The sequence below is a fragment of the Melanostigma gelatinosum genome, assembly GCF_949748355.1.
Source record: "Melanostigma gelatinosum genome assembly, chromosome: 14".
Classification (NCBI taxonomy): Eukaryota; Metazoa; Chordata; class Actinopteri; order Perciformes; family Zoarcidae; genus Melanostigma; species Melanostigma gelatinosum.
Window position 1 is genome coordinate 6,868,487 of NC_136647.1, and position 25,802 is coordinate 6,894,288.

Consider the following 25,802-nt stretch of genomic DNA (forward strand, 5'->3'; position numbering starts at 1 on the left):
CTGGGGACATCCAGGAGCATTTGATTAAATGACCCCAGTGCGCTAACTGGAGTATGAAGATGTAAGGTGGTGCAAGCCCATTTCAAATCTTAAAATCAACCTGCTACGAACAGGAAGCCAGTGGAGGGAGGCCAGTACGGGTGATATGTGATCCTGTTTCCTTTTCCCAGTGAGATGACGAGGAGCTGCACTTTGTACAAACTGCAGAGACGACTGTTCCACACCCACATACAAGGAATTACAGATGTCTGACCAAGAGGTAATAAAACCATTAATAACTCTCTGTCGCTCTCTGAGCAAGAGATACGACTTTTAGCCAAAGTAAAGTCTGAACTAATTTGTTTATTAAATTTGAAGGAACTGTGTGATGTGAAAGCATCACTAATGTTACAGCTGGTAAAGGTGGGGCTAATTTCAACTACTTTATATACTGCTGGGTAACTTTATCAATAATACATTGTATGTATCAGTCGATTATATTTGTATTAATATTCAGAATCTGCAAAGTAACTAAAGTTATCAAAAAATGTAGTAAAGTAAAAAGCACAATCAAGATGTAGTGTAGTAGAAGTATAAAGTAACTTAAGTGCAGTGCTATTGTGACTGTTTGTATATTAAGTACTTAGCATATACAAAGAATATGAAATTTGAATGTATAATGAGAGAAAAATGCATGGTGGTTATAGTTCATATGAAAAAACATTTGTATCACCGCAAATATGATTCTGTTTGAAATAAACAATGGAAAATATTAAATCCAAAGCATTATGTTTTCTGTTACATTAGTTTTCACAAGCATCACTGCATCTAGAACTCTGAAAAAGACTATTTACTCAAATCTTAGACAAACAGTGGCAGTACAAACAATACAATGTATGGCGATACCAGACTGAGTAGGCATATTGGCTTTGCTCCTTATTCATTACCAAATATATTCCATATTTACCGAAGTTATCACCGAAACACATGTTTCTTTACAAAGAATAAATAGCAATAAGAAACAGTTTTCTTCTCTCTGGTTCATTACAGTACAGCATGCTCCCATCAGCAAATGTGCAATATTTTAAACGGCAATTCTTAATTGCTGGTAATGTGGCTACAATTCTACACAGCAGATGTCAGCCATTTGGATGTTTTAATGTATTTGATAGAATCACAGTCTTCCACCGTTATAACACCTATGCAGAGGATTCGACCTGAAGTTGGGAGGTGGCGTGTACGAGGTCTCTGGGAAGACTCTCTCGGGCCTCTTGCATCTTTTTCCTGGCCCTCTGGAAGGCCTCTGGCAGAGAAAAAAAAATAAGATGTATTGAAAATAGTAAATCTACACAGTAAAAAAAACAAACTTAAAAACAAATTGTTAATAGATGAAGATAAACAATATTTGCTTGTTGATGCCCGTCCTTTCATTTCACACAAAGTAGGTCTAAAACACAAGTGCTTCTGTTCATCATGCTGTTTGTTGAATATTTTGGCTCCACTGGTCCTGAAGAGCTGATTTCTCACACAACTTAGCCTTCAAACTAACCCTCCAGAACCTAAATGAGTGATTGTCTTTACCAAGGATGGTGCAAACAGCTCCTTGCTGACTAAATCCTCCCAGCTGGTCAAAAACTTTCTGCCTCCTCTTCTTCAACATGGTGGCGTCAACAAATGCCCTGAAACACAAACAACACACACTGAACCACACTATACAGCAACTGTACAGGGAATTAAAACATGTAATAGTATGAATGAAATATTTCAAAGACAGTCTGTACACATACTGACATATTCAAGGTGTTCTTACCTGGCTTGCTGGACGCAGTGCAGATTAAAGGTGACACTTCCTGTGGTTTCAGTACAAAAGCCAAAGCGACTCAGCCTCTCTCCCTACAGTCATATATGGAAGTGTGAAAAAAAACAAAAAACATTCTTCAGTCTACATAAAGTGTATACTTACACATCAACAGGTTGTATCACAAAAAGTAAACGTAACCAGAGCTGTGTTTATTTACAAGAAACCTCCACGGGATACCTTTAAATGTGATTTAGGAGGTTTGAGCCTACCTTGAAGGTCCCTGGTATTCGGACATAGCTGTGGTCTTCAAGCTCCGGAGACCCTCCGATGAAGAAGCGCCTCAGTGCAGAGACGGTCCCCGTCTGGAGGGGTCTCCACGTGTGGCATGTTACTGTATGTCTTCCTGGCACACACAAAACGTGAAACGCAGGAAAAAATAAGACCAAAGACAATGCCGCCCCAATTTTTAACCCAACAACTTTGACAGTGTACACAGCATACCCGGCATGGCAGGAAAAAGCAGATAGCCGTAGCCTTCAGTTCGAAAGCGCTGCCAGGAGTCCAGAGAAAGAACCTTGAAGTAGATCACTGGCCACTGGGGAATTGACTCTGAAAGGAGGAGAAAAGTCATGCATCAGTCTCATCTCTTAAATCTAACGAATGCATGAGCCACATTCTTCAAACACAAGAATCCATGGCTGACACTGACCCTCGCTCTCCTTTTCACACATGTAGAAAGCCTCAAAGCTGAAGGGGTAACTGAAGAACGCTACGTTTTCCTGTTGGCAGAAAGAATATTACGGAGTTTAACAAACGTCAGCTGCCAGGCCCTGGACCTGTTCTCCAGTCGCTTCTGGAGTATACACACCTTCCCTAATGTTTTGGCCCGGCACGTCTGCGTCACCCCTGAGAGAGACTGAAGTGGCAAGCTGGACCAGTCTGAAACAAACAAGATATACAAGCGGGATTGAGTTTAACTGATTTAAAAAGGTTTCAACATACCCAAGTGTCGCGACGTAAATAGTATCGTATACGATGTGTGACTTACTGTTCGGCAGTTCCATGAAGAAGTGGATGTATAAGTTATCATATTCAAAGCCTTTGGCTGAGACTGGGTAAAAGAGAAGAAGGATATTTAAATGCCAAAGATAGGCATTTTTTAAATATGTACAGTAAATATATACAGTAGTGATGGCAGCGTTTCTTCTCACCTATCTCTCCGTTCATCAGGTAACGCAGAATACCTATCGGAGGCTAACGGAGAGACATACAGGAAGTGAAAAGCCTTCGCTAAACGGACCACCATAAAAAGTGTTTATTAGCTTGTTCAACATTTTGTTTAATGTCTAATGTTAATTTTCAATATCATTTTTGAGCAAAGATGTCAAACGTGTTGGTTTAAGCTTCTCAAATGTGAGGATTTGCTGCTTTTTGTTCTCATATATGACGGTAAATTTAACATCTTTTGTGTTTTGGACTGTTGTTGTTCCCTCGCTGCCCATACTAAAGGAGTGAGGAGTCAGCAGGTAATGACGGTATAAAACAGTCAAAAAATGTGAATTACGGTAACCACAAGAAGTGCTTGCGCATGCGGTCATAATGAGAACAATAATATTCGGCTGAGGGGTCCAGTAGTGTACTTACCATTTCAAAGTCTTGTCCGACAAGGCTATTGAGGTACTCCTTGTGCCGTATGTACAGCTTGAGTCAGAGAAAAGACGTGTTGTTTGACTCCATAATCAGTAATATCAACACGAACATTAAAAGCTAAACTCTTCAATGCTGCTCTTGTCCTAAAGGAAGCATGATGGAGATGAGCTCACGTCTTTGTACATGTTCTGCTCCCTCTCCTTTTCCTCTGGTTGCATGGTGGTGCACACATTCTCAAGAGTGAGGCGCCAAACTTCTCTCTTCTCCCCCGCTGTTACAATCCTGCACAACACAAGACACACACACTGAACAGGTATTCGTTTATTTTTGTCCAAAAACATGCATCCCTTTATTGTTTCAGTCACGAGTGTGGCTAAAAACTCACAGTGCAACTTTAACTTCCTTGCGGGTCACAACGTTATTTTAAAACACGTTGATGTGATATCCATCACTACTGGAGGCACAAGCAGTCTCCTGTCATGTTGTCAACTTGCCTGTAAGGCTCTTTGTTGAAGTCAGGCTTTACGATGACTGTTCCACTGCCGTCTGTTTTTATAGTTACCAGCAAATACTCATTCTCTTTCTGGCCCAGCCTGAGAAAGCAAATACAGAGAGAAGAATCACAACTGAACCACACAACATTGACATGTGACTTTATTTTATGCTGTCAATGAAACCTGCAAATGGTTCCTTGTCTTCTTACTCAATTTCTGAGCTGCAAGACTTAGTTTAACCAGAACAATAACGATAGCAGGTGACAATAACGACACTAATGGATGAGTCTGTTTTCTCCGTGCTGCAAGTCAAATCCCTCAAGAGTGAACTGAATGGAAAGGAGGTCTTACCTTCCAGGGGGGGCCATGTCTCCCATAATATGCATGGTCTGCATGGCATTATTCACCACATGACTGCTCTTCACAAACTCCGCTGTGGGCTCCCAGTTGACGATCTTTGACTTGGGGACACTACAATCCCTGCAAAACACGCCAGACCATCCTATCACATGACTGTAACAAACATTAGCCGGTACAAGTACTGTCTTTGAGGATTAATAAGCATCATTTGAATGAAATCTTTTTAATTGATTGCATTGTATTTCCACAATGTAATGCATAGTGTACATTGCACAGACAGAAACTTATTTATAAGGGGAGAATCTAATTACATGCATATTGAGAATAGGCAAAGTGAATTTCCCCACGAAAGACAATCTGGTTATAAATCCGTTTAAATAAGTGAGCTGGTGCTTCACTTACATGGTGCGTCTTTCCTGCCGTCTGTGTCGCACGCTGGCCATCCTTTCAGCCAGGAATGTGGGGCTGGATTTGGTTGTGGTCAATAAGTCAGTGGAAGTCTGCTTTCAGGATCAGAAAAACAACAAGCTGCTTACAAACAAATTTAGAGACAAGAACGGTAGAATCCTCTTGGATTGACAGCACTAACTAACTTGTTTGTGTGTAACTCCAAGGTGTCAAACAAGTTAATCTTACTGTAAAAAAAATGTCACAGTTATCAGAACTATAAAGATCCTCACTAAAATGAAAAACAGAATAATGTTTGTCAGAGCCATTGTATTTTCAAAGTGATCAGAGGAACCAATGGGCTTGGGCAAAAAGCTTGTGAAAAATATCCCAAAAATATTCGTAATATGTGAAAAGAAATTGTGGAAAATATCCAAGAAATATGTGAAAAATGTCTGAAAATCAAACGCGGTAACATGAATTATTGGATGATTGTGTTGACATTGTAGGATACAGTTTAACCTACCAGTTGGTGCAATGGAAGACAGCTGGTGTAGCGGTCATGATCAGTGTATGTGAAAATCCTGTGATTACGTCGGCCCTTGGCCTTGTTCAGGGCCTTGACTTCTGCGTGGTACTGACGGTCCAGAGGAGTCTGACATGTTGCCTCGTTCTGGAACAGCTCCATCTCATACTGGGACCACAGACAGAGAGGCGTGGAGGTGAGGTTTAAAGCAATAACAGCAAAATGAGCATTTACTCTCGACCTTCAACTTGTTTTCAATCATTGTAATATGTTGAGGATACTTAACAAATCAAAAGTGCTACCTGACTGAAGAGTTTCTCCTGCCAGCCCACCTCCAACTCCTCCTCATTGTCAGCTGGTGACAGAGTAACAGAAATGTCAGGTTATTAAAATATGCTGTGGAGGAAACAAATACTCTAAACCATGTATGCATGGTTTAATACAAGTTCTACACAATATCCGTTACATTTAAGTCAAACATACTGTGTTTTGAGTAAGAGGCACACACAAAAAGAAAAGTCAGCTGCCATCAATAGTTCAGATGAGTATTAAACCAAGTTCTAAGGAGTTTGATGTGTACAAGTGGAAAGTCTAACTGTCCAGACCGACCATCAATTTCACCATCAGTCCTTCTCCCAGAATACAAATGTTTGTACCTGTGTGGCCTTGTGAGGTGAGGGTTTCCAGTTCAATGGCTCCTCTGTCTTGCTGGGACAGAACTTGCTGCTGCAGGTGCTTAGAGAGGGCTGCTGTGGAGGTCACCCTCTCTAGACGAACACTAAAGCATATAAAATAGATACGGTGATGAGATAACGTGTCCTGAGGCTGGGACAATTCACCACCATTATATGTGACAATGTATATTATATCTGGATTGCATTAATGTGTATGGATTGCATTAATGTGTATGTTGCATTTTACTGCTGTAGAGCTATACCTCTGAGATGTAGTGGAGTCACGTTAACACCAACGTTTAAAGTTGCTAATACTCATGTAAAGCACAAGTACATCGAATGTGTACTTAAGTACTTGAGTAAATTCCACCACTGCAGAACATATAGTAAGAAGTTGCGCTTCACGGATTAAGGACCAAGATCAAAAGAACAGAGTATTAAGGTTACCAATCATGCACACAGATACAGGTGTTTCGGTTTATCAAGCGTCCGTGTTAACTGGGGTCTCTCAGCCGAACGCTTATGGCAACAGCTGTCGTAACTATGACAACCACAGACGCGTTCGGCTGAAAGTCTCCAGTTAACACGGTCGCTTGATACACCGAAACACCAGCTTCCACTTGAGAGCAGCTATCATCAAATATGAAGATTAATTTAACACAGAGTTTTTGCAGATAAACTAATGTTACGGTTTACTTACCGTATTCTCAAGTTCTTGACAGCATCCCGGGACCGATACACAGCTTCACCGGTATCCGTGTTCCAACTGTCTGCCATTAAGCTAATATTTAATTTAGCAAGTAACGTAAAGCATTCGAAAAAACGCTATTGGTTTGATTTTAGCTAAGCGGATAGTTAAGCTAGCATGTTTGTTCAAGCACAAAGCTACTTTTCTTTTTGTTTTGTTTTTGTATTTTTCGTATGCACAACCACATACAATGTGTTAGCTAACTATTTGCAGAGTTTGCAAATGTAAACGACAAGAACAGAGAAAAAAAACTTCTTCTTCGTCTTCTTTTTCTTCTTCTTCAATTAAATGGCGGACTAGAAACCACCGTTCAAGGTGCATGCCGCCACCTACTGGTCCTGTAACATGTAACATATAACGTATTTACCAGGTGACGTCAATAAATCCCCGAGGGTTCACGGGGTTGGGCCTACGTGAATCACGTGACGATAAAGCATTTTTCCATTTCCGCCGACGCGCCTCTGGGCGGAGGATCCAGTCTCCGTCATCTCGCGACCAATCAGGCCACCTGGCGGGTTCTGAGTTGTTGTTGTGCTGATCTGTCACTACTTTTGTACAACATTAATAACATAACTGTGTGGATACAGCATGGCGTCGTTTGTGACGGAAGTGCTCGCCAGCTCTGGCAAACTGGAGAAAGAGGACCTGTCCAGTAAAATTAGCAAAATGTCGCGTAAAGTGGAAGATACGAAGGTAATCTACTAGCCAGCATAGCATTAGCTACGTCAAGCTAAGTCAAGTTTGAACCAACGCTCGCAGTTAGCGATAACACATGAAAGGCATGAAACCTCTCTGACCTTTTGACCAACGCTTGCTACATTTTCACGTTTATCCTTGAAATAACACGCAGCTGCATATAAACATTAACACTAGCCATTCAATTAGCTACTACTATCCAGATCGTTTAGTTTAGTGCATTATTATTAGCAAGTCTGTTTGCATGTTGGTGGAGAAGACTAACGTTATGTTACGTGGCTCTGTTATAGTCAATTCAACGATGCACCGTTATTTTAATCCTTAAGAAAAGAACATGTACTCATGTAACGTTACTGTACAGAAGTTACACATTTGAGGTTAGTTAGATGTTAGCTACATGTTAAAGCCACATTATATTTACATCAAATACTGTTTTATCAGTGGATGAATGTCCTTATATACTTACAGCCATTCACTAACGGTTGTAAACAAACTGCAAACACATATGCTCTCGGCTTGAAGCAGAAGGTCGATCTCGCTACAATTTATCTTTTAACTATTGTTTGCTTCACGTTTTTCTTTCAACAGGAAGAAGTATGTGACATGATGAACAAGCGGTACAGTGACTTCCTCCCTAGTCTTCAACAATCGGAGGAGCTGATGGTCCAGGTTGATGAGGTCTCCAAAGAAATGGATTTCCTTAAAAACTCCATTGAGACTGAGGTATGTCTGAAGCTGTTTTTAGATTATAGCTAGGTTGCCTGAAGAGCTTTTAACCGGAGTTTGTGTTTGTGGACACAGGTGCAGCAGAACATCCATGTTGCTGTGGCTGAGTATGCAAAGCTGAAGCAGCAGCTGGAGAAAAACACTATCGTCATAACGATGCTTGAACATCTAAAAGAGGTACAACATGCACGACAATTTGTTCAGTAAAGTATAATTTAAATCAAATTAATAGTGTCATCGTGTCAGTTCCATATGGCTCCAATAGCCAGACGGTGGCTATTATTTTTCTATTTCTTTCTCTAATGAGTTCATAATAACGGTTATTAAAGGCATTGTCCCGGTAGGGCTTTGTGTTCGCCATATATTAATTACAAGTCTAGCTCTCAGAATGACATTAGCAGAGAAATAGTGGCGCTTTGAGCATTCATAATTGACCTGTTTGAGTGTTTCTGTGGCTGTAACATCTCTTCTGTTTGATTCAGTTTCACAGTGCAATGGAGGAGTTCAACAAAGCTTTGCTGGACAAGACGTACGTTGATGCAGCCAACCAGTTGGAAAGAGTAAGAGCTGCTTACGTCACGTCTACACAACGGCACCTCCACTCTGTACTAGGGCTGATTTAGATCCTTCTGTATGTACGCTAATCACTGTCAGCTACCACTAATACACCTGAAAGTACAACAACATCATCTGTAAGCATGATATGTAGCATGCTAAATATCTATTTATTTGTGATATTGGGCTATATAGATATAATTAGCTTGACAATATCCTGATTGATACTGATTTGACTGATTTTATTTTTCTAGGCAAGGGCGAGTGTGGATTCCCTGAAGGCCTGGAAGACTTCCCAGCTGCCGCTGCTCAGCGCTCTCAGCTCCGAGTTGACGGTGCAGAGAGAGAACTTAATTTACCACCTGGGAGACGAATGGAAGAGCCTCGTCATCTGGAGATTACCGTCTTCAAAGGGTAAGACTTTTCTCAGAAAACTATATCAATACGTGTGTCAGATATTGGGACTAATTCAACTATATTAAGTATACTCTTTTAACCTTTGGCTACAACAGGTAGTTTCATCAAACAACATTTCAAATGTAACAGCGTTCAGTGTTGTCTTAAAGTTGCAGGTGACTTTACTGAGACTGTCTTTTCTTCCATGCAGGGGCTACATGTAGGCATACATTCTATTGTGTACATGTGTTACTGGTCATTCAGAAGATTGTAAACCAATACTCACAGGGCGATGCATTAGTAGTGACCGTTAGATGTGTACACCAGAGCCCGCAGGTCTGAAGTCCTTCCTGAAGGTGGAGCTGAACCTGAGCCACGGTGAAGAGAAACCATCTGCTCTGCTGTGCTGTGTCCTGCAAGCTCTGGCCATCCAGGGAGACCTTCAGCACAAGATCAAACTCTTCAGTAAGAGCATCGTTAGATATGCAGTACTGTCATAATCCATTCAAATTGTGTTTTCATACCGTCCAGACACGTGTCATCAACATAAGCGGGACATTTTAAAGTTGTAAACTGTAACTAGTCAGTGCTCTCTGGTGGACATTGTTTCCCACCATATGTTTGGCATTTCTACGCTGTAGTTTTGTGTAACTGAACAGCTGATGTGGGCATCGGCCCGGTTAATCCATCGCTCTAGCTCTGAAGCACAATGTCTCCCGGCTCAGAACCTGCTCAGTGCTGATTTCTGTTGTCGATCAGGTCAGGTGCTGTTGAAGACCATGTTGAAGCCTTTGGTGATGTACCCGTCGCTGTCGGTGAGGGTAACGGAGCAGCAGGGCGAGGGAACCATCATGGCCTTACATTGTGTGGAGGAGAGCCCTAATGAGAAATCCACTCCCTCACAAGTCTACAGCAAGCTGCTCCTGGTGCTCAGCACGCTGCGCTCACACCTACTCGGTACAGTACGGCTGGGTCCGTGTAGAAATGATATGTTGCTTAATGTCCCTTGTTTGTAATTATTGGTATTCTCCAGATGTGTCCATTGGTGATAAAAAGCTCTCGGCTATCTTGGGGGAGCTGATTTGGGAGGAAATCTCCCAGTGCATCATCCACGAGTGCCTGCTCTACTCCATCCCCACCAACAGCAGCCAGCTGGAGAAATACATCACTGTAAGCACCTAACAGTTGTAACATTTTTAATGTAATTACTTTTTTGCCGGATATGTTTTTTTTGTTGCATGCATTTCAAGGTGATTAAGGAAACGGAGGCGTTTGAGAAGTCTCTGAAGGAGATGCAGTATCTGCAGGGCGATTCCACGGAGCTGCTCAAATACGCCAGGGATGTCAACTGCCACTTTGCCAGCAAGAAGTGCAAGGACGTCATCGTGGCGGCCCGCAAACTCATGACCTCCAAGATGCACAACACCATCAAAGTATGCAGGAGCCGGGGCTGAATGTCTCCATGAATAACCTGGAGACTGGTTGGAAACATGTTTTAGGTTGCATTTCCGATATTTGGTGGTTGATGCTCTTGCATAGCCTGACAAGCCATTGCACTCTTTATTTTCCCCCAATCTTCCTCCGTTAGATCACACCAGACTACAAGCTGCGTCTGCCCAAGCTGCCGGCCCCAGCTTCAGAGCCGAAGGTGAAGCAAGAGACCACAAAGGACGAGATGACGATGGAGAACCCGAAGCAGCTGTCTGCGTGGAGTCTGTGTCTGCCGGCCTGTCGCATCAGCGAGTCAGTGCAGCAGCTGATGGAGCTGGCACTCAACACCCTGTGTGAAGCCGTTGGAAGCTCCACACAATGGTATGTTTCAGTGCTCGGTGCCCTGACTGTCTCCTGTAATAGTCCAATGTTTCTAAATGGGGGAAACAAGACCCCTCTGAGACTCTTTGGCTCACAGCACTGTTGATGCACTGTCATTAAAAAGCACCGTAAAGCTCAAGTGTTCCTGTTTCTTTTCAGTGCATTACAACTCTTCTTTACCGTGAGAAACATCTTCCAGCTGTTCTACGACGTCGTTCCGACATACCACAAGTAAGGATGTTTCCATAATTCAACATGGAGCATTCAATCCAACTCAGTTCTCCTGAAGGTGTGAATGGTTGCCCCCTTTTTTCCTCTGCTCCTCCACCCAGGGAGAACCTGCTCAAGTTCCCTCACCTGGCTGCCATCCAGCACAACAACTGCATGTACTTGGCCCACCACCTGCTCACCCTGGGCCACCACTTCAGTGCTCGCCTGCCTCAGCCCCTCAGCGAGGGCATTGCAACATTTGTTGACATGGTGCCCGGATTCAGGAAACTTGGTAAACAAATAGTTCTACAACTGCTGGCCAACTAGCTGCTGAATTTAATCCAGAAATTCATCTCCAACAATTGTTCTCAGGCATTGACGGTCCACGGACAACAAGTGCCCATTTCCTTTGCAAACAATATATCAACAGCCAATCTGCAGATTGCCTTGAAACATGCTCAGCACACTTTTGTCCTTTTCCTCCAGGCGCCCAGTGCTTCTTGGCACAGATGAACGTCCAGAGAGCGGAGCTGTTGGAGAGACTTTCCACCGCTCACAATTTCTGCAACCTGGATGATGAAGACAACTACATTGCAGCCAGCAAAGCAGTAAGACAGGTGAGAGGAAAGGCCTTGAAAATCAAATATAACCGCGGTGTAATAATGAGAGAAAATTTCAGCTCTTCAATTTGTGAGGCTGCATTGTGTTCCAAAGTGCAGGCTATAATAGGCTCAATTCATGTTTGCTGCTTCTCTTTCATGCAGTAATCGTCAGTCTGCTTGATTGTAGGTCATCCATCAGTTGAAGCAGTTGGGCACAGTGTGGCAGGATGTCCTTCCAGTCAGCATCTACTGTAAGGCCATGGGCAACCTCCTCAACACGGCCATCACAGAGGTCATCGCCAAAATCATGATGCTGGAGGTTTGTCCTTTTTTCGAAAGAAAAAAAAAATGGTAGTCCCTCTTCAGAAACGTAGGACTTTGCTTCTACAGCTGCAGAGGCCGTAGTGTGGTAAAACTACAGAAAAACATTCAACATTTGAACAACTCCATCGCTGATTGTGGGTTCATTTTGGATGGATTTTATTTCTCGTTTTGACCGTCTACAGGATATTTCCTCTGAGGACGGGGAGCACCTCCACACTCTGTGCCAAACCATCATCGAGGAAGGTCCGCTGGTCTTCATCCCTCTGGCCGAGGAAAACAAGAACAAGAAGTATCAGGAGGAAGTGCCTCTGTATGTGAGGAAGTGGAGTAGCTTCAAGGAGCTGGTCATCGTGCTGCGGGCCAGCCTGCAGGAGATAGTCGACAGGTCAGAAGGAAACTTGTTTTTGTGGGCTTTGTAGAAAACTCACTTTTGTGTGAGTGCCTCTTCAGTGTTGGAAGAAGGGCTTCTGGTTACCACATACTGTATTTCTCCTTTAATGAGTGTGATTGGCTGATTTTTCCGTGGTTCCTCTCCACAGGTGGGCTGACGGGAAAGGTCCGCTGGCGTTTGAGTTCTCCAGTTCGGAGCTGAAGAATCTGATCCGAGCCTTGTTCCAGAATACAGAGAGGAGAGCTGTAGCTTTGACCAAAATCAAATAGACACTTGGAGCAAAAGAAGACTACAGCACTTTTTCCTCTGAGGAAAATATGATTCATGCCTTTATTCATTTCCGTTGTCTGTTGCATTTACATGTGTGTTCCAACAGTTTGTCACAGAGACATAGTTGCCCTGTCTGATGGAGGTATAAGCTGGTTGTAATCAATCTGTGGGATATGTTCCTCATCAGCATTCAGTCGTGCGGCGATCACACAAAGGCTTCTTTCCATCAGCAGCCTCGGTCCTATAGCTTTGGGGGTTTACCACGACAAAGCCAACTGAGGTTGTCTAACCAGCGACCTGCCATCTGTTGACATGTTACGTCGTATCCAGGGTTAACTTTGCTGCACATTGTTAATAAAACTTCTTCTGTTGCTTGTCTCTGTTTTTCTGGACTGATGTCATTTCAGGAGAAAGTATGTTTGACCATTAACGCCTCTAAAGGACCACTTAGTTCTGACAAAGATACCCTTGACCTCTCCAGCCATTAAACAGAACTCTTTGTAATGCATTTATTACTTGTCCAAATAAACCAAAATACTCAACTTTACAGAATGTTTTGCAAACTTTGTTTTTCATGAATATAATATGTTATTGGGAAGAAATTGTAACTGCCTACACTTTAGTCAGTCGCCATGTAATGACTTTCAAAGTTTAAGTCAGCTCACAGTCCTCGCATAATGATTCTTTAGACCTCTTTAGACCTCATCTTTGCACCACCAGCAGGCCAAAATGAATTTCCCCTTAACCCAAAGAGACACAACTGTAATGGGAAGAGCACATTCATGCTCCTCAGAGTATGAACCATTTCCTTTTTGGACACTTCTTGAGGAAAATAAACATTACTGCTTCCCAGGAGGAATGTCAACTTACACACATGATCAATCAAAGAGAATAATGGTTTTATTTTCACACTTTATGATAATTTCTCTGTGGAGCTGCAGCCGCCACAACATGCAGTACATTGTTTTGGGTTGATCTTTGTCAGTATTTGCTCTGTGAATGATGCTGGTGGGAGGAGACAAACAGCTGGACGGTCACAGCAGCACCTCACTCACTTCATGCCTCCTTCATCGGATCAAACCGGATGACTCCAACAAGGAAGTTGAGTTCTGGCAGCAGCTGTATTCATCTTAAAGTATGCTCTATAGGTATGTTATTTTATATTTTTGTAGGGATCTATTCAGCAGATAAATCTGGGAAAAAAACATGGATATTGGACGTTTTGTTTATTTGAAAGATTGTGATGTAAACATACTTTTATTTCCAGTGTACATATGTTAACAGTTGCAGTAATTAACACCGTATTGTAAAATGAAAATACTGGATTTATTTAACAATTTAAACTGCTGTGTAGATCTGAAGTGGATTTTTCAACATTTAAATCATTGTAACCTTAATGTTCTATAAACTTAACTTATTAAATACCTAAATTATTGAAGTTGTTATTTAGCTGATGAGTCAATGGTATATTAAATCTATTTTTGTATTGCTTTATTTTACGGGGTTGTAATTTCTGAATAATAATTTTAAGGCTGCCACTCACATTTTGTCTTCATAATTGAATCTTTTGTTGATTAATTTCTCCATTAACTAATTGATTGTTTAGTTTATATAACATCTGAAAATAGAGAAAAATATCTAATTCCAATACATGTAAATTATAGGTCATATTAAGAATATTTGTACATCATAATTTACGGAACAAGTATAGCATTTTACTAGTTTTTTGAGAATTACGATGATGTTTCTGTAAACACGTTTTTCTTTCTTGCCACTTGTGTTTGTGTATGGATAAAACATATTCCATCCTCCATACGTCAGGAGATACAAAATCAAAACAAATCACAGCACCTGTACATCATCCAGGAACTTGTAGTTAAAAGTAGTCCAGCAACACTGAGATTCAGAAAATACTTTGTCTATTTCTGCCTGTTTGAGAGGATAAAATCCTGTCTATCTGATTGGATGCTCTGGACAGCTGCACCACATAACTGGATCGCATGTGTGGTTTAGATTCAGAAACTTTACATTGTTTGTTACTGTTGTGATACAATAATCACAGCACTGTTCAAACAGAGACACGTGGATTTACAACACTTCAAAGGGACACATCTGGATAATGCTTTCTCTAAGCCTTCTGGCAAATTCTTGTAATCTTTTCAAATCCATCGTGTTCCTTGGTGTTTCTCCGATTCATTTTGAGGATTAGAGATAATCCCCCACGTGTGTAATAAATTGGAGCGGTGAGAGGTTTGTTTTTATTGTCACATTATGAAAATTGTTATGTTGTGTTTAATTAAAAATAAACCTCCTGTTGAACCCAATTGTCCGTGATCATTTCTGGGCAAATTAAAAAGTAGTGTGGAACAAAATAATCTTAACTGAAAGGTCCACTTACATCCTGGCTTTTTCTGGACCTTTCAACACCAGTTTGTTCAACTCTGTGGTCTTCATTCAGCGAATGGAACTGCGGTTGTCATCGTAGTACCATCAGCAATGACCTGTCACTGCTTTGTTAATTCATGTTTCATTATTGAATGATTGTTACTGAAATGCAGAATGGCATTGTTGTAGCTGCAGGTAGAGCTCATTTAATTATTGATCACATTATTATTATTTTTGCAAAGAACTAAAGCTGTTAGATGAATGTAGAGGAGTAGAAGTATAAAGTAGAATAAAATGAAAATTCTCAAGTAAAATACAAATATTTTAAGACTCCCCCCCCCCCCCCCCCCCATAATAATAACATTTGTTGATACCAAATGAGCTCTCACCGTGAGAACTGAGCAAACTTCATATGGTGATAAAGATTGTGAGATTGGTTGAAATCTTGAGAAAAAGCTGAATATGTTCAGAGAAAACAACAGCAGTGCCGTCTATGACTGAAGAAGCTAGCTAAGTTAGATGTTGACTTTGTTTTATAAAGCTGCACAGATGCAAACAGTCTTTCAAACCCTCAGTTATTTCTCTTCTGAAATCCAAATATCAGCTTGACCATATTGCTTTCAACTTATAACCTTATAATCAACTTATAATTCTTTTTACTTACTTATATACTCTATGTTTTCACTTTTTGTTATATATCATATATCATATATATATATGTCACTGCCTTGTCTGTTTTTAAAAAAAATCTTGTGTCTGAGAACAAATACAGTTCTACTTTAATGGACTTGATATGTTTGTTCAGTCAATTGCATAAGCGCTCTATTACATTGTAAGCAGTGATTTTCTATGTGCATGCACAATGGCAGATCATTCCATTCTGTCTCACTGTTCAATATCAAGAAATTTGTGTTTTTTGTAATCCATTCTAGTATGATTCAACTCCAGCTCGCTATGTGGCACTGCAGCACCAAACCGTCCATCACCCCTTAAAACCAAAGAAGAAGAAGTAGCGTCAGAAGAGCAGCATGATGGGATATGAGAGTCCTCCGGCGGCGCGCTGCCGCCATGTCACCTAGAGAGAAACATTTAGTGATTCTTCTAGCTCTAGGCATAGTTACTCTCGCTTTTTATTTTATTCCTACATTTATTTTCCTGACTTTAATTATCGCTGTGTGTTGTATTTTGTTTTACTATCTCAGCGGAGAACCGCTTCCCGCCAGGTTAGGCCTCAATCCGCGACCTGGAGTGAACCTCCCGTCCGTCCTCCGGCGCTGGTTGTGGGGTTGGGGGGTAACCGGCGTGTCGGTGGCCGCGCGGGGGAGAACCAAGAGCGGCAGAAACAAAACCGAGCTCCGTGACGTAGAGGGAGACTTCAGAGAAAGGATAGTTCAAACTGGGATTTATCGGAGGGAAACCTTGGCAAGTGACTCTTTTCTTTTCAGCCCTCGGGATTTCCTCATGGGGAGTTACATCGAGAAACCCGAAAGTCCAATCGCCGGCTCAGTGAGGCCGAGAGCGGGGAGAAACCCCCGAGAGCAGCTGCGGGAGAAACTGTCCCGACCCAACCGTGCTGTCTACAGCCCCAACAGGAGGCTGTCTTTTGCTGGGTGAGTTCATAACCAAACCACGTTCCCGCCAGGAGGCGGTGGCGTCCAGAAGATAACGGTTACATTTCTTGGCGGTTTTTAAAAAACGTTAATTATTAACGTTAAGGATACTTAAAATGTATAACGTTATAGTAGCTGCCTCTAAAAGGGATACTGGATAGAGACGGAGACAATTATAGAAAATAGCAATATGGAGTGGTCTCGTGTGACGTCACAGTTTAGCTGTCGGCCATGTTGGAGTACATGTTGGAGTACACACAGCCACTGGCATGCACGGCTGAGTCGCAGAACCTATCGATCATGGTGAACTTTTGTGCTGTCTTTGGTTGTGGCAGCAGAGCTGATAGAGACAAGAAATCATTCTTTGGTTTGCCAGCGGTCATTACACATCAAGGAAATGACACGAAGGAGCTATCCAAGCGACGTCGCCAGAAATGGCTGTCGCGCATCTCTCGGGATATAAAGGAATCGAATTTGGCGTACACTCGAGTATGTGCGGATCACTTTATAAGTGGTCAGTGATTTTATTTACAAATTCGTTTGTGAACAGTATTTAATAAAGGAAATATAAATTAAACATGGACATGAGAAGGTTACCGAAGCTTCATCGGCCCGTGACAGCAGTCGGTGCCAGAGACGTGTCGAGCGTGTACAACAGGCGAAACACAGCGATGCAGCCTCAGCATTACTTGATATGAGTTTAACGTCGTATCATGTATATATATATATATGTGTATATATATATATATATATATATATGTGTGGGGGGGGGGGATGAAGTTAGGAGTTAGTTGAAAGTGAATTCCTACACACACGCACACAATGACATGCACGTACAATGTAAACAAACACACGTGTCTGTTTGCGCTGAGTAAACATTGAATATTGCTAAATATCGGACCAGATCTGTATATATTTACCCTTCCAATGACGAGATGAGAATTCTCGACGACCGTTGCTTTGACGTCTCGGACCCATCCACTGACAAACTGATTATAAGCGTCGAGCCCTTTGTAGCACTCCAACTCGTCTTTCGTGTAAGGACTCGGGGTGTTCACGAGATACGTGTAGATGTTGGCGTAGTTTACCGATGGAAGGTAAGTAGGATCGGCACTGAAACGATCTGCACTCATCGTATAAGGATCCAAGTTACCAATAACCTTCAATTTGGCAAGGTAGCGAACCTTTGATGCACTATCCAGTGATTCAAAGTATGGTATTTTCGCCGCACTTCCTTGTTTACTCGCCGCCATGGAGGATCTGTATGTACTCCAACATGGCCGACCGACCTGGTAACTAAGGAGATCGTGACGTCAGTGAGACCACTCCATTGTCAATCTGTGAACCATAATAATGGCTTCTACTTCTCATTCTCAATGTTGTGATCTGTGGGATCACAACAATATCTTTAATTGAAGATGTGTGCTATTGTATTCAGGTAGCATGCATCTACTCTTACTTTATATTGTTTGTTTTTCAGGGAGCCTCTGGGCACAGCGGGCAGATTCACCATCACCCCCCAGCGCCACTATCCCTTGCAGCAGCAAGGAGCCTCCTCGGTGGGAGTCCTGCCTCCTGTCCAGTGGGATTTAGGCTTCAGGAAGAGGAACATCCTCAGCCCCCGAAACTCTCTGGCTGTCCTCAGCCCCGTCACTGTGAAGATCGCCCGGCCGGACCACCACCACCACAGCTCCCCCAGGTCTCTACATTCGTGTCAACACTTAATCTGCAGCCTGATTTTGTTGGTTGTGTTGCTGTGGCTTTGCTGTTAGAACGGTAACTCTGACCGGAGCATTTTTTATTTATTTTTTTTTAGTTTGGACCATCTGAGTTGTGCAGGGCTTCCCAGGGCCCCCGTGGACCCCTGCTCCAGAGAAAGTGTCCTCAAGGTGCTGAAGGAAAGCCGCAAGAGAGAAGTGGAGGACGAGGACAAAAGCGCCACAACTGAGCAGAAAAGCAAAAGACGGTACGAAGCTGAAAGGAGACGCTGGTTTTATCAAACTGAATACCTTCTTGCGGTATAAGTGACATCAGTCTGGTTAGCGAGGCTACAGGAAACTAGTCAGCTTTCCCGTTATAACATACATCAATATATTCCAACTAAGTGCTCTGTAGGACCGTGTTCATACAATCAGTCAGTTGAAGTGTTATGTGTGTTTGTAATCCGTCCCCATTCCCCTATAGGCGTAATGACAGCGATGGAAGTGCACACTCTGCTTTTGAGCCTCTTCTGCCCAACGGGACACCATCACAGCTGGTCCCTAAGTAAGTTTAACTTTCCTGAAGTATTTAAAGCTGTGAAAATACTGTAAGAAGTATAGTGGGGCCATCTAAATGTAGGTGCTTTCCTTCCTCCAGGCCAGGAAACCTGAAAAGAGGGATAGCCTCTCTGGCGGAAGACTCAATCATGAAGAGGTCTCGCACGTCCTCCATCAGCTCTGGCAGTGGGGCCCATGCCCCAAGAGGAACCCCGGGCACAAGGAGAAACCCCATCCAGAGCTCCTACAGTTCTTCACTAGGCCTCAGCCAGGTAACGACTATACGCTGCATTACAGTGCACATGGCCCTGCACAGATAGAGGGGAGTTATTAAGCTTTATCTCCATGTTTTACAATCGCAGTGGAAGAAGCGGTCAGCACCCAGCTCCCCTCTGTCCAGTCCCGGATCATCTCGCTCGGAGACTCCAGAGGGAGTCTCCAAAAGACCCAGGTATGTCTCTCTGCCGCTTTCCTGCTAGTCATCCACATTCAATCAAAAATTAGAGTTTGTAACATGTGGTTTCATTACCAGAGAGGACGAAGGGCTGTCTCCGAGCTCAGCATCCTCTGTGAGGTCAGACCAGGTGGCCTCAGACAAGCCACCAGTTACTTGTAAGTCCCATTTATCTCCAATGGCTGTCTTGTGTTGTAAACAAATGACTTCCCCAGGCTCAGACATGCAGCTCTGCAGCAGATTATGCAGGACTGTTAACATTATTGACAGAACTTACTTTGCCCAGTGTGAGAAACTCTTGACCTGATTAACAGCAGTGTCCCCGTGTTACGCTGTTGACATAAGATGCACGTCAGCAATCCTGCAAGTTCGACATGGTACCAACAGCTAGAGATGTACTGATCTGACGAAATAATAATTCAGATGCCCCAACTCGGGTTAGACACTAGAGTTTACGTCATGTCTGGGCGATACTTGATCTGCTTAACGGGGTCAGTATTGGTGCAGATACTGATCCACCATATCGGATCAGTGCGTCCCTATCCAAAACTGAGAGTTGGTTGTATGGAAGTAGACACTATGTTATGTCTTTCAGTTGGATTTAGTTTCATTGTCCTTTTTTTTTTTTTTTATCACAATGTTTCAGCCAAACTGACTCCAGTCCCCATGGTCCCAGTAATTACCTCAACAGACTCTGCTGGTAGTGGTGGAAAGAGAAAACGCAAGATCCAGCTGGTGTCCAGCCACCGGGACGATCACATCTCTCTGGTGAGGAGTGGTACACTGTCAGACTTCCCTTGTTTATATAGTCCTGCGTTACGGCGACCTGGATTTCTCTTCTTAACTCCCTGTGTTTGTTGATTTTGCAGCCCCCGCCTCCGGAGCTGGGCTACACCATTACTGTGAAAGACCTCGATGAAGAGAAAAGAGCTGCCCTCAGCAAGATCCAGAAGGTCCTGGAGACGCCCGGTGAGTGGAAGCAGCCACAGGAATAAACCATTTAACTCTTCTTCTTTAACTTCTGCACTCGTTGAGTCACGCTGCATGGTTACCCTCTATTCACACACTGGAAAAGTCACTGTGTAATAGAGTTGATCTTCCTATAGCAAAGCAGCTTTTCACTTATTGCCTCTGCAAGTCACCAGCCTGACCTCCCTGTTGATTTGTCCTTGTTCAGCTCCGGAGCCGGAGAAGTCTGCCTCCCCCCCGGCCGCCATGACCACCCAGCTTGGCACCTCTTACAGCTCCACCAGCACCACCACCCTGAGCAGCCTTCTAGCAGCTCCTCTGCCCACGGCCTCCAGCTCTGCCATCCCGGTCATCAATCTGGACCCCAGCCCAGACAGCAGCGTCAGCACGACCCCCGCGGCCCCGAACCCACTGCTGGAGGCTCTGAAGATGAAGATCAGTATTCCTTCTAGCGCCACATGTGCTGCATCTACCACACCGGTACAATCCAGTGGCTTAACCCTGAAGGTTTCGACTCCAGTGGTGACCCCACAGCTCCCTCCCGCCTCCCAGTCTCATTCCTCCTCTGCAGGTGTGGCGCAGCCCTCTGCCTTTACTCATGTACTGGGTCAGGTCTCTAAGGCTTCCAGCGGCACTACACCTGTCACAGGAACAGGCTTGTTTGGATTGGCAAGTCAGATCAGTTCCCCCGCTGCTTCTTACACGGCCACTGCGACTGCTCCAGCCAGCAGCTCAGCGTCAGTCGGTAATACCAACCCTCTGCTGGCTTCAGGGTTCAAGCCAATTTTTTCAGTCACCACCACCTCCACCCCCGCAGCTACTTCAGCCACTGAGAGCAAACCTCCTGCCCAAAATTTCAAGCCCATCTTTGGAGCTGCCACTGCAGGCTCCGGCTTTGGACCGCCTCCACCCTACACAACCACAAACCCAGCTTCTACAGTTTCTTTAAGTGGCGGATCCTCAATGTTTGGATCTACAAGCAGCACCATAGTTACCCCATCCGGTTTCCCCGGCATGACCAATGTCCCCACCTGCACAGCCTCCACCGGCTCCATCCCCACCACACAGCCTGCAGGCCAGCCAGCTGTGAAATCCCTCTTTGGAAACTGGTCCGCACCATCCACAACAAGTACCAGCTCAGCGTCAGTGCAGGCCCCTAATACAGGGAGCACATTTCAGTTTGGAACTGCTACCACCACTACTGCAGCCGCCCCCACTGCTGCCAACACCATAACCTCCAGCAACGGGGCCTTCGCTTTTGGTGCCACACAGCCGGACCCTCAAGCAGCAAACCAGAAGGTGTTTTCCTTTGGCCAGGCAGCACCCAGCCAGAACACAACCACTGCTTCATTTGCAGGTTTTGCCATGACCAACACGGCCGCCACCACTGCTGCCGCCACCACCACCCAGTCCAACTTCGCCTTTGGAAAGCCGTCGTTTCAAGCAACGGCAGCGCAGGCGACCTTCGGCTCCTCAGCAGCACCGGCGGCGCAGTCAACCTTCGGCGCCTCAACGGCAGCGCAGTCTACTTTCGGCTCCTCAACGGCAGCGCAGTCGACTTTCGGCTCCTCAACGGCAGCGCAGTCGACCTTCGGCACCGCACCGGCAGCGCAGTCAACCTTCGGCACCGCAACAGCAGCACAGTCAACTTTCGGCACCTCAGCGGCAACGGCAGCGCAGTCGACTTTCGGCTCCTCAACGGCAACGGCAGCGCAGTCAACTTTCGGCTCCTCAGCGGCAGCGCAGTCAACTTTCGGCTCCTCAGCGGCAGCGCAGTCAACTTTCGGCTCCTCAGCGGCAGCGCAGTCAACCTTCGGCTCCTCAGCGGCAGCGCAGTCAACCTTCGGCTCCTCAGCGGCAGCGCAGTCAACCTTCGGCTCCTCAGCGGCAGCGCAGTCAACCTTCGGCTCCTCAGCGGCAGCGCAGTCAACTTTCGGCTCCTCAGCGGCAGCCCCGAAACAGTTCAGCTTTGGGGGCAGCGGGGCGGCCTCATCCACACCTTCTAACACCGCCCCTCCTCCTTTCCCTTTCGGGTCAGCTGCTGTCACCTCAGCAACCAGCTTTGGGACCCCAGCTAAACCAGCATTTGGAGCCAGCGCCACTGGTTTTGCTTTCGGTAGCACCACTGCTCCCTCAGCTGCACCCTCGGGCTTCGGTGCAGCGACCCAGACTCAGAGCTCCTCCTCAGCAGGCTTCACATTCGGCAGCGCTGCTCCTCAGCAGGCTCCCCCCGGCCCCGCTCAGCCAGCACCCGGTGGATTTAACTTCGGTGCTGGGATGCCATGCCCCCAGTTTGGAACCCCGGTCCCCAATAATCCTGCACCACAGATGGGAAGCTTCAACTTTGGGGCTGCTGCTACTGACAAATCCGCATTTGGTACGTTTTTATTTTTTTTTATATGTTTATATTTTTAACCCAGCTACAGTGAGATTTCTGAAAGAAGGACATTCAGAGTCAGAAAGACGGGTTTGGCTTTCACAATTGGTCAAATTGAGAGAGTATGTCATCTGTCAAACACTCCGGGCCATCAAAGTTCACTATTTAAAATTGGACATCAATGCTATACAGGCACAGGTTCACTGCCTCATGTTTCAGTGTCTGTGGCCTCTTGGTCAAAAACGATATTCTGATACCTCTTCAAGGACTGGTCTACATTTGTTTCTGTCCCAGTAGAATTGAATGGTGTATCCACGGTTATTTTTGATTTATTCACGTTGTGTACTGCTCTCTGTGCAGGGACGTCTGCCCCATCATTTGGTGCCGCTGCTGCTGCAGGTCCAATTCCCTTTGGAAGCCCTGGGACTCCAGTTCAGAACTTCAACGCTGTTCCTTTTGGTAAGTCTTGAATGCTTTTTTTTTTTTTTTTTTGATTGGGGTGGCAATTGTTAAGCCCAGCTGAGCAGGCTTTTCACAGCAGGTAAACGGTGTTGATGATTAGTAGAAGCTGTTGAGCAGCGGCTGAGCGACTCTCGTTCGTCATAGACGACCATTAAATTGGCTAAATGAAATAATAAACAAGCGGCGATGTACTCGGCCAATCGCTGATATATTCGTCTGTACACCAAGCCCTAGTAGCAAGATGCTTGCCCTGTTTCTTACCCCATGTGTTTGTATACTCATACACTAGAGAAGTTATCTGCTCCCAACATAGACAAGACTGGCAGAGCTTACTGTTATGTCATTCAGTGTAATCACCAGTGTGCTGTCAGGAGCCATGCAGCTCAAAGTTTACGACGGTGTGGTCTGCTTTTAGGTTATATCTGACCCTAACAAAATAAAATTCAGAGCCTGTTTTGGGTGAAACCCTTGGAAAACTCAGGTGCAACCCGAACTGAAATCTATGTGAAATTGTTAGAAGTAGAAAGAAATGTTAATTTGGATAGTTAGAAATTACATGTCCTCATCCACAGGGACTCCAGCGACTCCCTCCTTCTCTATCGGAGCTGGATCAAAGCCATCTGGAGCTCGCCAGAGGCTGCAGGCGCGGAGGCAACACAACAGGAAGAAGTAACCGGCAACATGTGTCCGGCACCGCTTTCACAGGACTCCTGCTGCCGCTGCTCCGGTTAATCTGGCTAACATTGCTCTGTTTCTAAACCCAACACCCCCCAAACAACCGGGCCGAAACCATGCCCTCTGCTCCCTTCCCCTCCGGTGGGGTGTGCTGGCCCCGAAAAACATTGCGTTTGCAGAGGAGTTAGAAAGAGCACACCGGCTGGTTGAGTTAATGCTGCCTGGATGACGACATGACCCAGAGAGGAAATGTAGCAGTGAGGAGACAGAATCCATAACAATGTACTTTACTTGAAGAGAGAAAAGACAATTCAGTAGTTTTGATTTTGAACAAAAGCATATCCAAAGTTCTTCTTTTTTTTCCCTTTATAGTATGTGGACACTCATTGGTTCGTCTTAAGGAGGAAGTTCAGTCAGGCAAAGACACGGAGCTCACGGCTCAAACGTTTATTTTTTTACGTGAAGCGCTCACTGGTTTGTATATTACAGAGTATTTGAGTGCATTATCTGAATGAGTCTGAATAGGGCGGAATGCTCTCGATTCAGATAAGGTACACAACACTGCAGTGTAACTGTAAAGTTATGAGACGTTTGCATTTTAAATTATTTTTTTAATTGGCTCTCTGACCCTGTAAATGAATGTTTTCTGCACTTGAAGGGCGACTTAGTAAATGTCTTAATGTAGCTAGCGCAGACCCTTGTGTTCCTTTTTTTTTTTTTTTCATACTCTTGTCATTGCAAGCATTCCCAGAGTCCGCTCATGGACGGCCTTGTTTTTTTTTTGATAGTGACTGCCAACACTGATGTAATGAGCAGGTCAGTATGTGATTAGGATGACTTCTCTTAACTTGTGCTGACTAAACCACTGCCAACTCTTCAACTTCATGCCTGTGAAAAGAATCTGTGATCTCATCTTTACATCCTGAGATGTGTGTTTGTGCCAGACTACCTCTCTTTCCTCCAGGCACTGAATCTGTGTTACTTCACTGAGAAAGAAATCTGACGGGATCGACTAGATCGAATAAGATTTTACCTTTAACTACTGTTAATACAGATGTACCTTTAATGAATACAGTGAGGTTTTCAAACATCTGCAAAGCAACATATTATCCCCACTTCTGGAATATCGCTATTATATTAGGTTACACCACATAAACATAATTTACTAATAATAGTCAGTTCATCACGGAAATTCTCACTATGATACAGCGATTTTTGTAGTCTCTACTGTGTCTCACTTCCACCACGAGTTGAAGAATATTGTCAAACAAACATGTCAGTAAAACCATTAATGTCGGCCGTCAAAGTTATTTTATTAAAATGATTTCAGTTCTTTAAAAAATCACCTCTTGTGAAACGTGAGCAGTATCTGATGCAGTTTTTTGATGGTGAATTTTGAATTAATAAATGAATTTTGGACGTAGGTGTTCCAACAAGAGCACAAATTACATCCTCAAGGTTCCATTATTCTACTGTTCTCCCATGATGACTTCATGTGACTTGTATACTTACCAACCATACTACATACTAATATTAGCAGTATACAGTTTTTTTTATAGTTTGTATACAAGAGATCTTCATAGTTTTATTACTGTTCAATACAAACCAGTAGAAGTGCAATAAAGTGCAATAAAGTCAAACAGACTTTAAAATGCCATTAATAAACTTAAAGAACAATTATGTTTTGTTTTCTGATAGACTAATAGTTTGAGGTAATGAAAATGTGAAGTGATTAACAGTGCAGTTATTGCAAATGTAAGGTAATCAAGTAAAAACTGAAAAAATAATGGTGACTGGATAATATTAAATATAATTTGAAGATAACTAAGGCTAACATTGCAAGTAGCTGACTGACAGCAGTCTAATTACAGAATATAGGTTGGCGTTCAATCTATCAGGTACTGCTACATCTGCTGCTATATCCTGGTCGATATATAGAAACTGGTTTAGCACAGATAGTTTTGTTTTCTGCTAGTGCAGAGCTCCAAGCCTCCCGTCCGTTAAGTGGCGC

At 43.9% G+C, this 25,802-nt stretch overlaps 3 protein-coding genes across 5 annotated transcripts; 2 read left to right on the forward strand and 1 right to left on the reverse strand.

Annotated features, from left to right (window-relative positions):
* Positions 1-907: 907 nt before the first annotated feature.
* Positions 908-6,852, reverse strand: mks1 (MKS transition zone complex subunit 1). Of its 2 annotated transcripts, none has more exons than XM_079282825.1 (18): positions 6,572-6,852; positions 5,854-5,975; positions 5,500-5,552; positions 5,198-5,365; positions 4,687-4,784; positions 4,276-4,404; positions 3,925-4,023; positions 3,604-3,712; positions 3,425-3,481; positions 2,992-3,034; positions 2,829-2,891; positions 2,649-2,719; positions 2,490-2,559; positions 2,282-2,389; positions 2,050-2,183; positions 1,790-1,872; positions 1,561-1,658; positions 908-1,282 (listed from the first exon to the last, which is right to left on the reverse strand). In XM_079282825.1, exons 1-18 carry the CDS (start codon positions 6,646-6,648, stop codon positions 1,179-1,181), a joined length of 1,686 nt encoding a protein of 561 aa, XP_079138951.1. In that variant the 5' UTR covers positions 6,649-6,852; the 3' UTR covers positions 908-1,178. The 2 variants fall into 2 exon arrangements, with proteins under 2 accessions (XP_079138951.1, XP_079138950.1); XM_079282824.1 differs by having other exon boundaries at positions 4,687-4,787.
* Positions 6,853-7,149: 297 nt separating this feature from the next.
* zw10 (zw10 kinetochore protein) lies at positions 7,150-12,972 on the forward strand. Of its 2 annotated transcripts, none has more exons than XM_079283093.1 (16): positions 7,150-7,312; positions 7,904-8,038; positions 8,117-8,218; positions 8,524-8,601; positions 8,851-9,010; positions 9,320-9,457; positions 9,752-9,949; positions 10,026-10,162; positions 10,243-10,425; positions 10,581-10,804; positions 10,964-11,035; positions 11,137-11,306; positions 11,501-11,631; positions 11,804-11,935; positions 12,123-12,325; positions 12,480-12,972. In XM_079283093.1, the coding sequence occupies exons 1-16, from the start codon at positions 7,208-7,210 to the stop codon at positions 12,598-12,600; spliced, it is 2,289 nt and encodes a 762-aa protein (XP_079139219.1). In that variant the 5' UTR covers positions 7,150-7,207; the 3' UTR covers positions 12,601-12,972. The 2 variants fall into 2 exon arrangements, with proteins under 2 accessions (XP_079139219.1, XP_079139220.1); XM_079283094.1 differs by lacking the exon at positions 7,150-7,312 and adding an exon at positions 7,626-7,692.
* A 3,052-nt stretch (positions 12,973-16,024) lies between these two features.
* On the forward strand, positions 16,025-24,670 carry pom121 (POM121 transmembrane nucleoporin; the record flags this gene model as incomplete). The annotated part of the gene is made up of 12 exons (XM_079283515.1): positions 16,025-16,596; positions 18,077-18,295; positions 18,413-18,562; positions 18,781-18,861; positions 18,955-19,126; positions 19,217-19,305; positions 19,387-19,466; positions 19,955-20,076; positions 20,178-20,277; positions 20,486-22,654; positions 23,015-23,113; positions 23,689-24,670. 12 exons carry the CDS (start codon positions 16,025-16,027, stop codon positions 23,787-23,789), a joined length of 3,954 nt encoding a protein of 1,317 aa, XP_079139641.1. The 3' UTR covers positions 23,790-24,670.
* Between the last annotated feature and the right edge of the window lie 1,132 nt (positions 24,671-25,802).

Bases quoted from the DNA above. Each gene is read 5' to 3' on its own strand.
- mks1 (XM_079282824.1), bottom strand. From the start codon at position 6,648: ATGGCAGACAGTTGGAACACGGATACCGGTGAAGCTGTGTATCGGTCC. The intron at 5,553-5,853 runs GTACAAACATTT...CTCTGTCACCAG, and splicing joins CACCTCACAAGGCCACACAG to CTGACAATGAGGAGGAGTTG. The intron at 4,024-4,275 runs GTAAGACCTCCT...TTGCTTTCTCAG, and splicing joins GACATGGCCCCCCCTGGAAG to GCTGGGCCAGAAAGAGAATG.
- zw10 (XM_079283093.1), top strand. From the start codon at position 7,208: ATGGCGTCGTTTGTGACGGAAGTGCTCGCCAGCTCTGGCAAACTGGAG. The intron at 10,805-10,963 runs GTATGTTTCAGT...GTTTCTTTTCAG, and splicing joins GTTGGAAGCTCCACACAATG to TGCATTACAACTCTTCTTTA. The intron at 11,036-11,136 runs GTAAGGATGTTT...TCCTCCACCCAG, and splicing joins GTCGTTCCGACATACCACAA to GGAGAACCTGCTCAAGTTCC.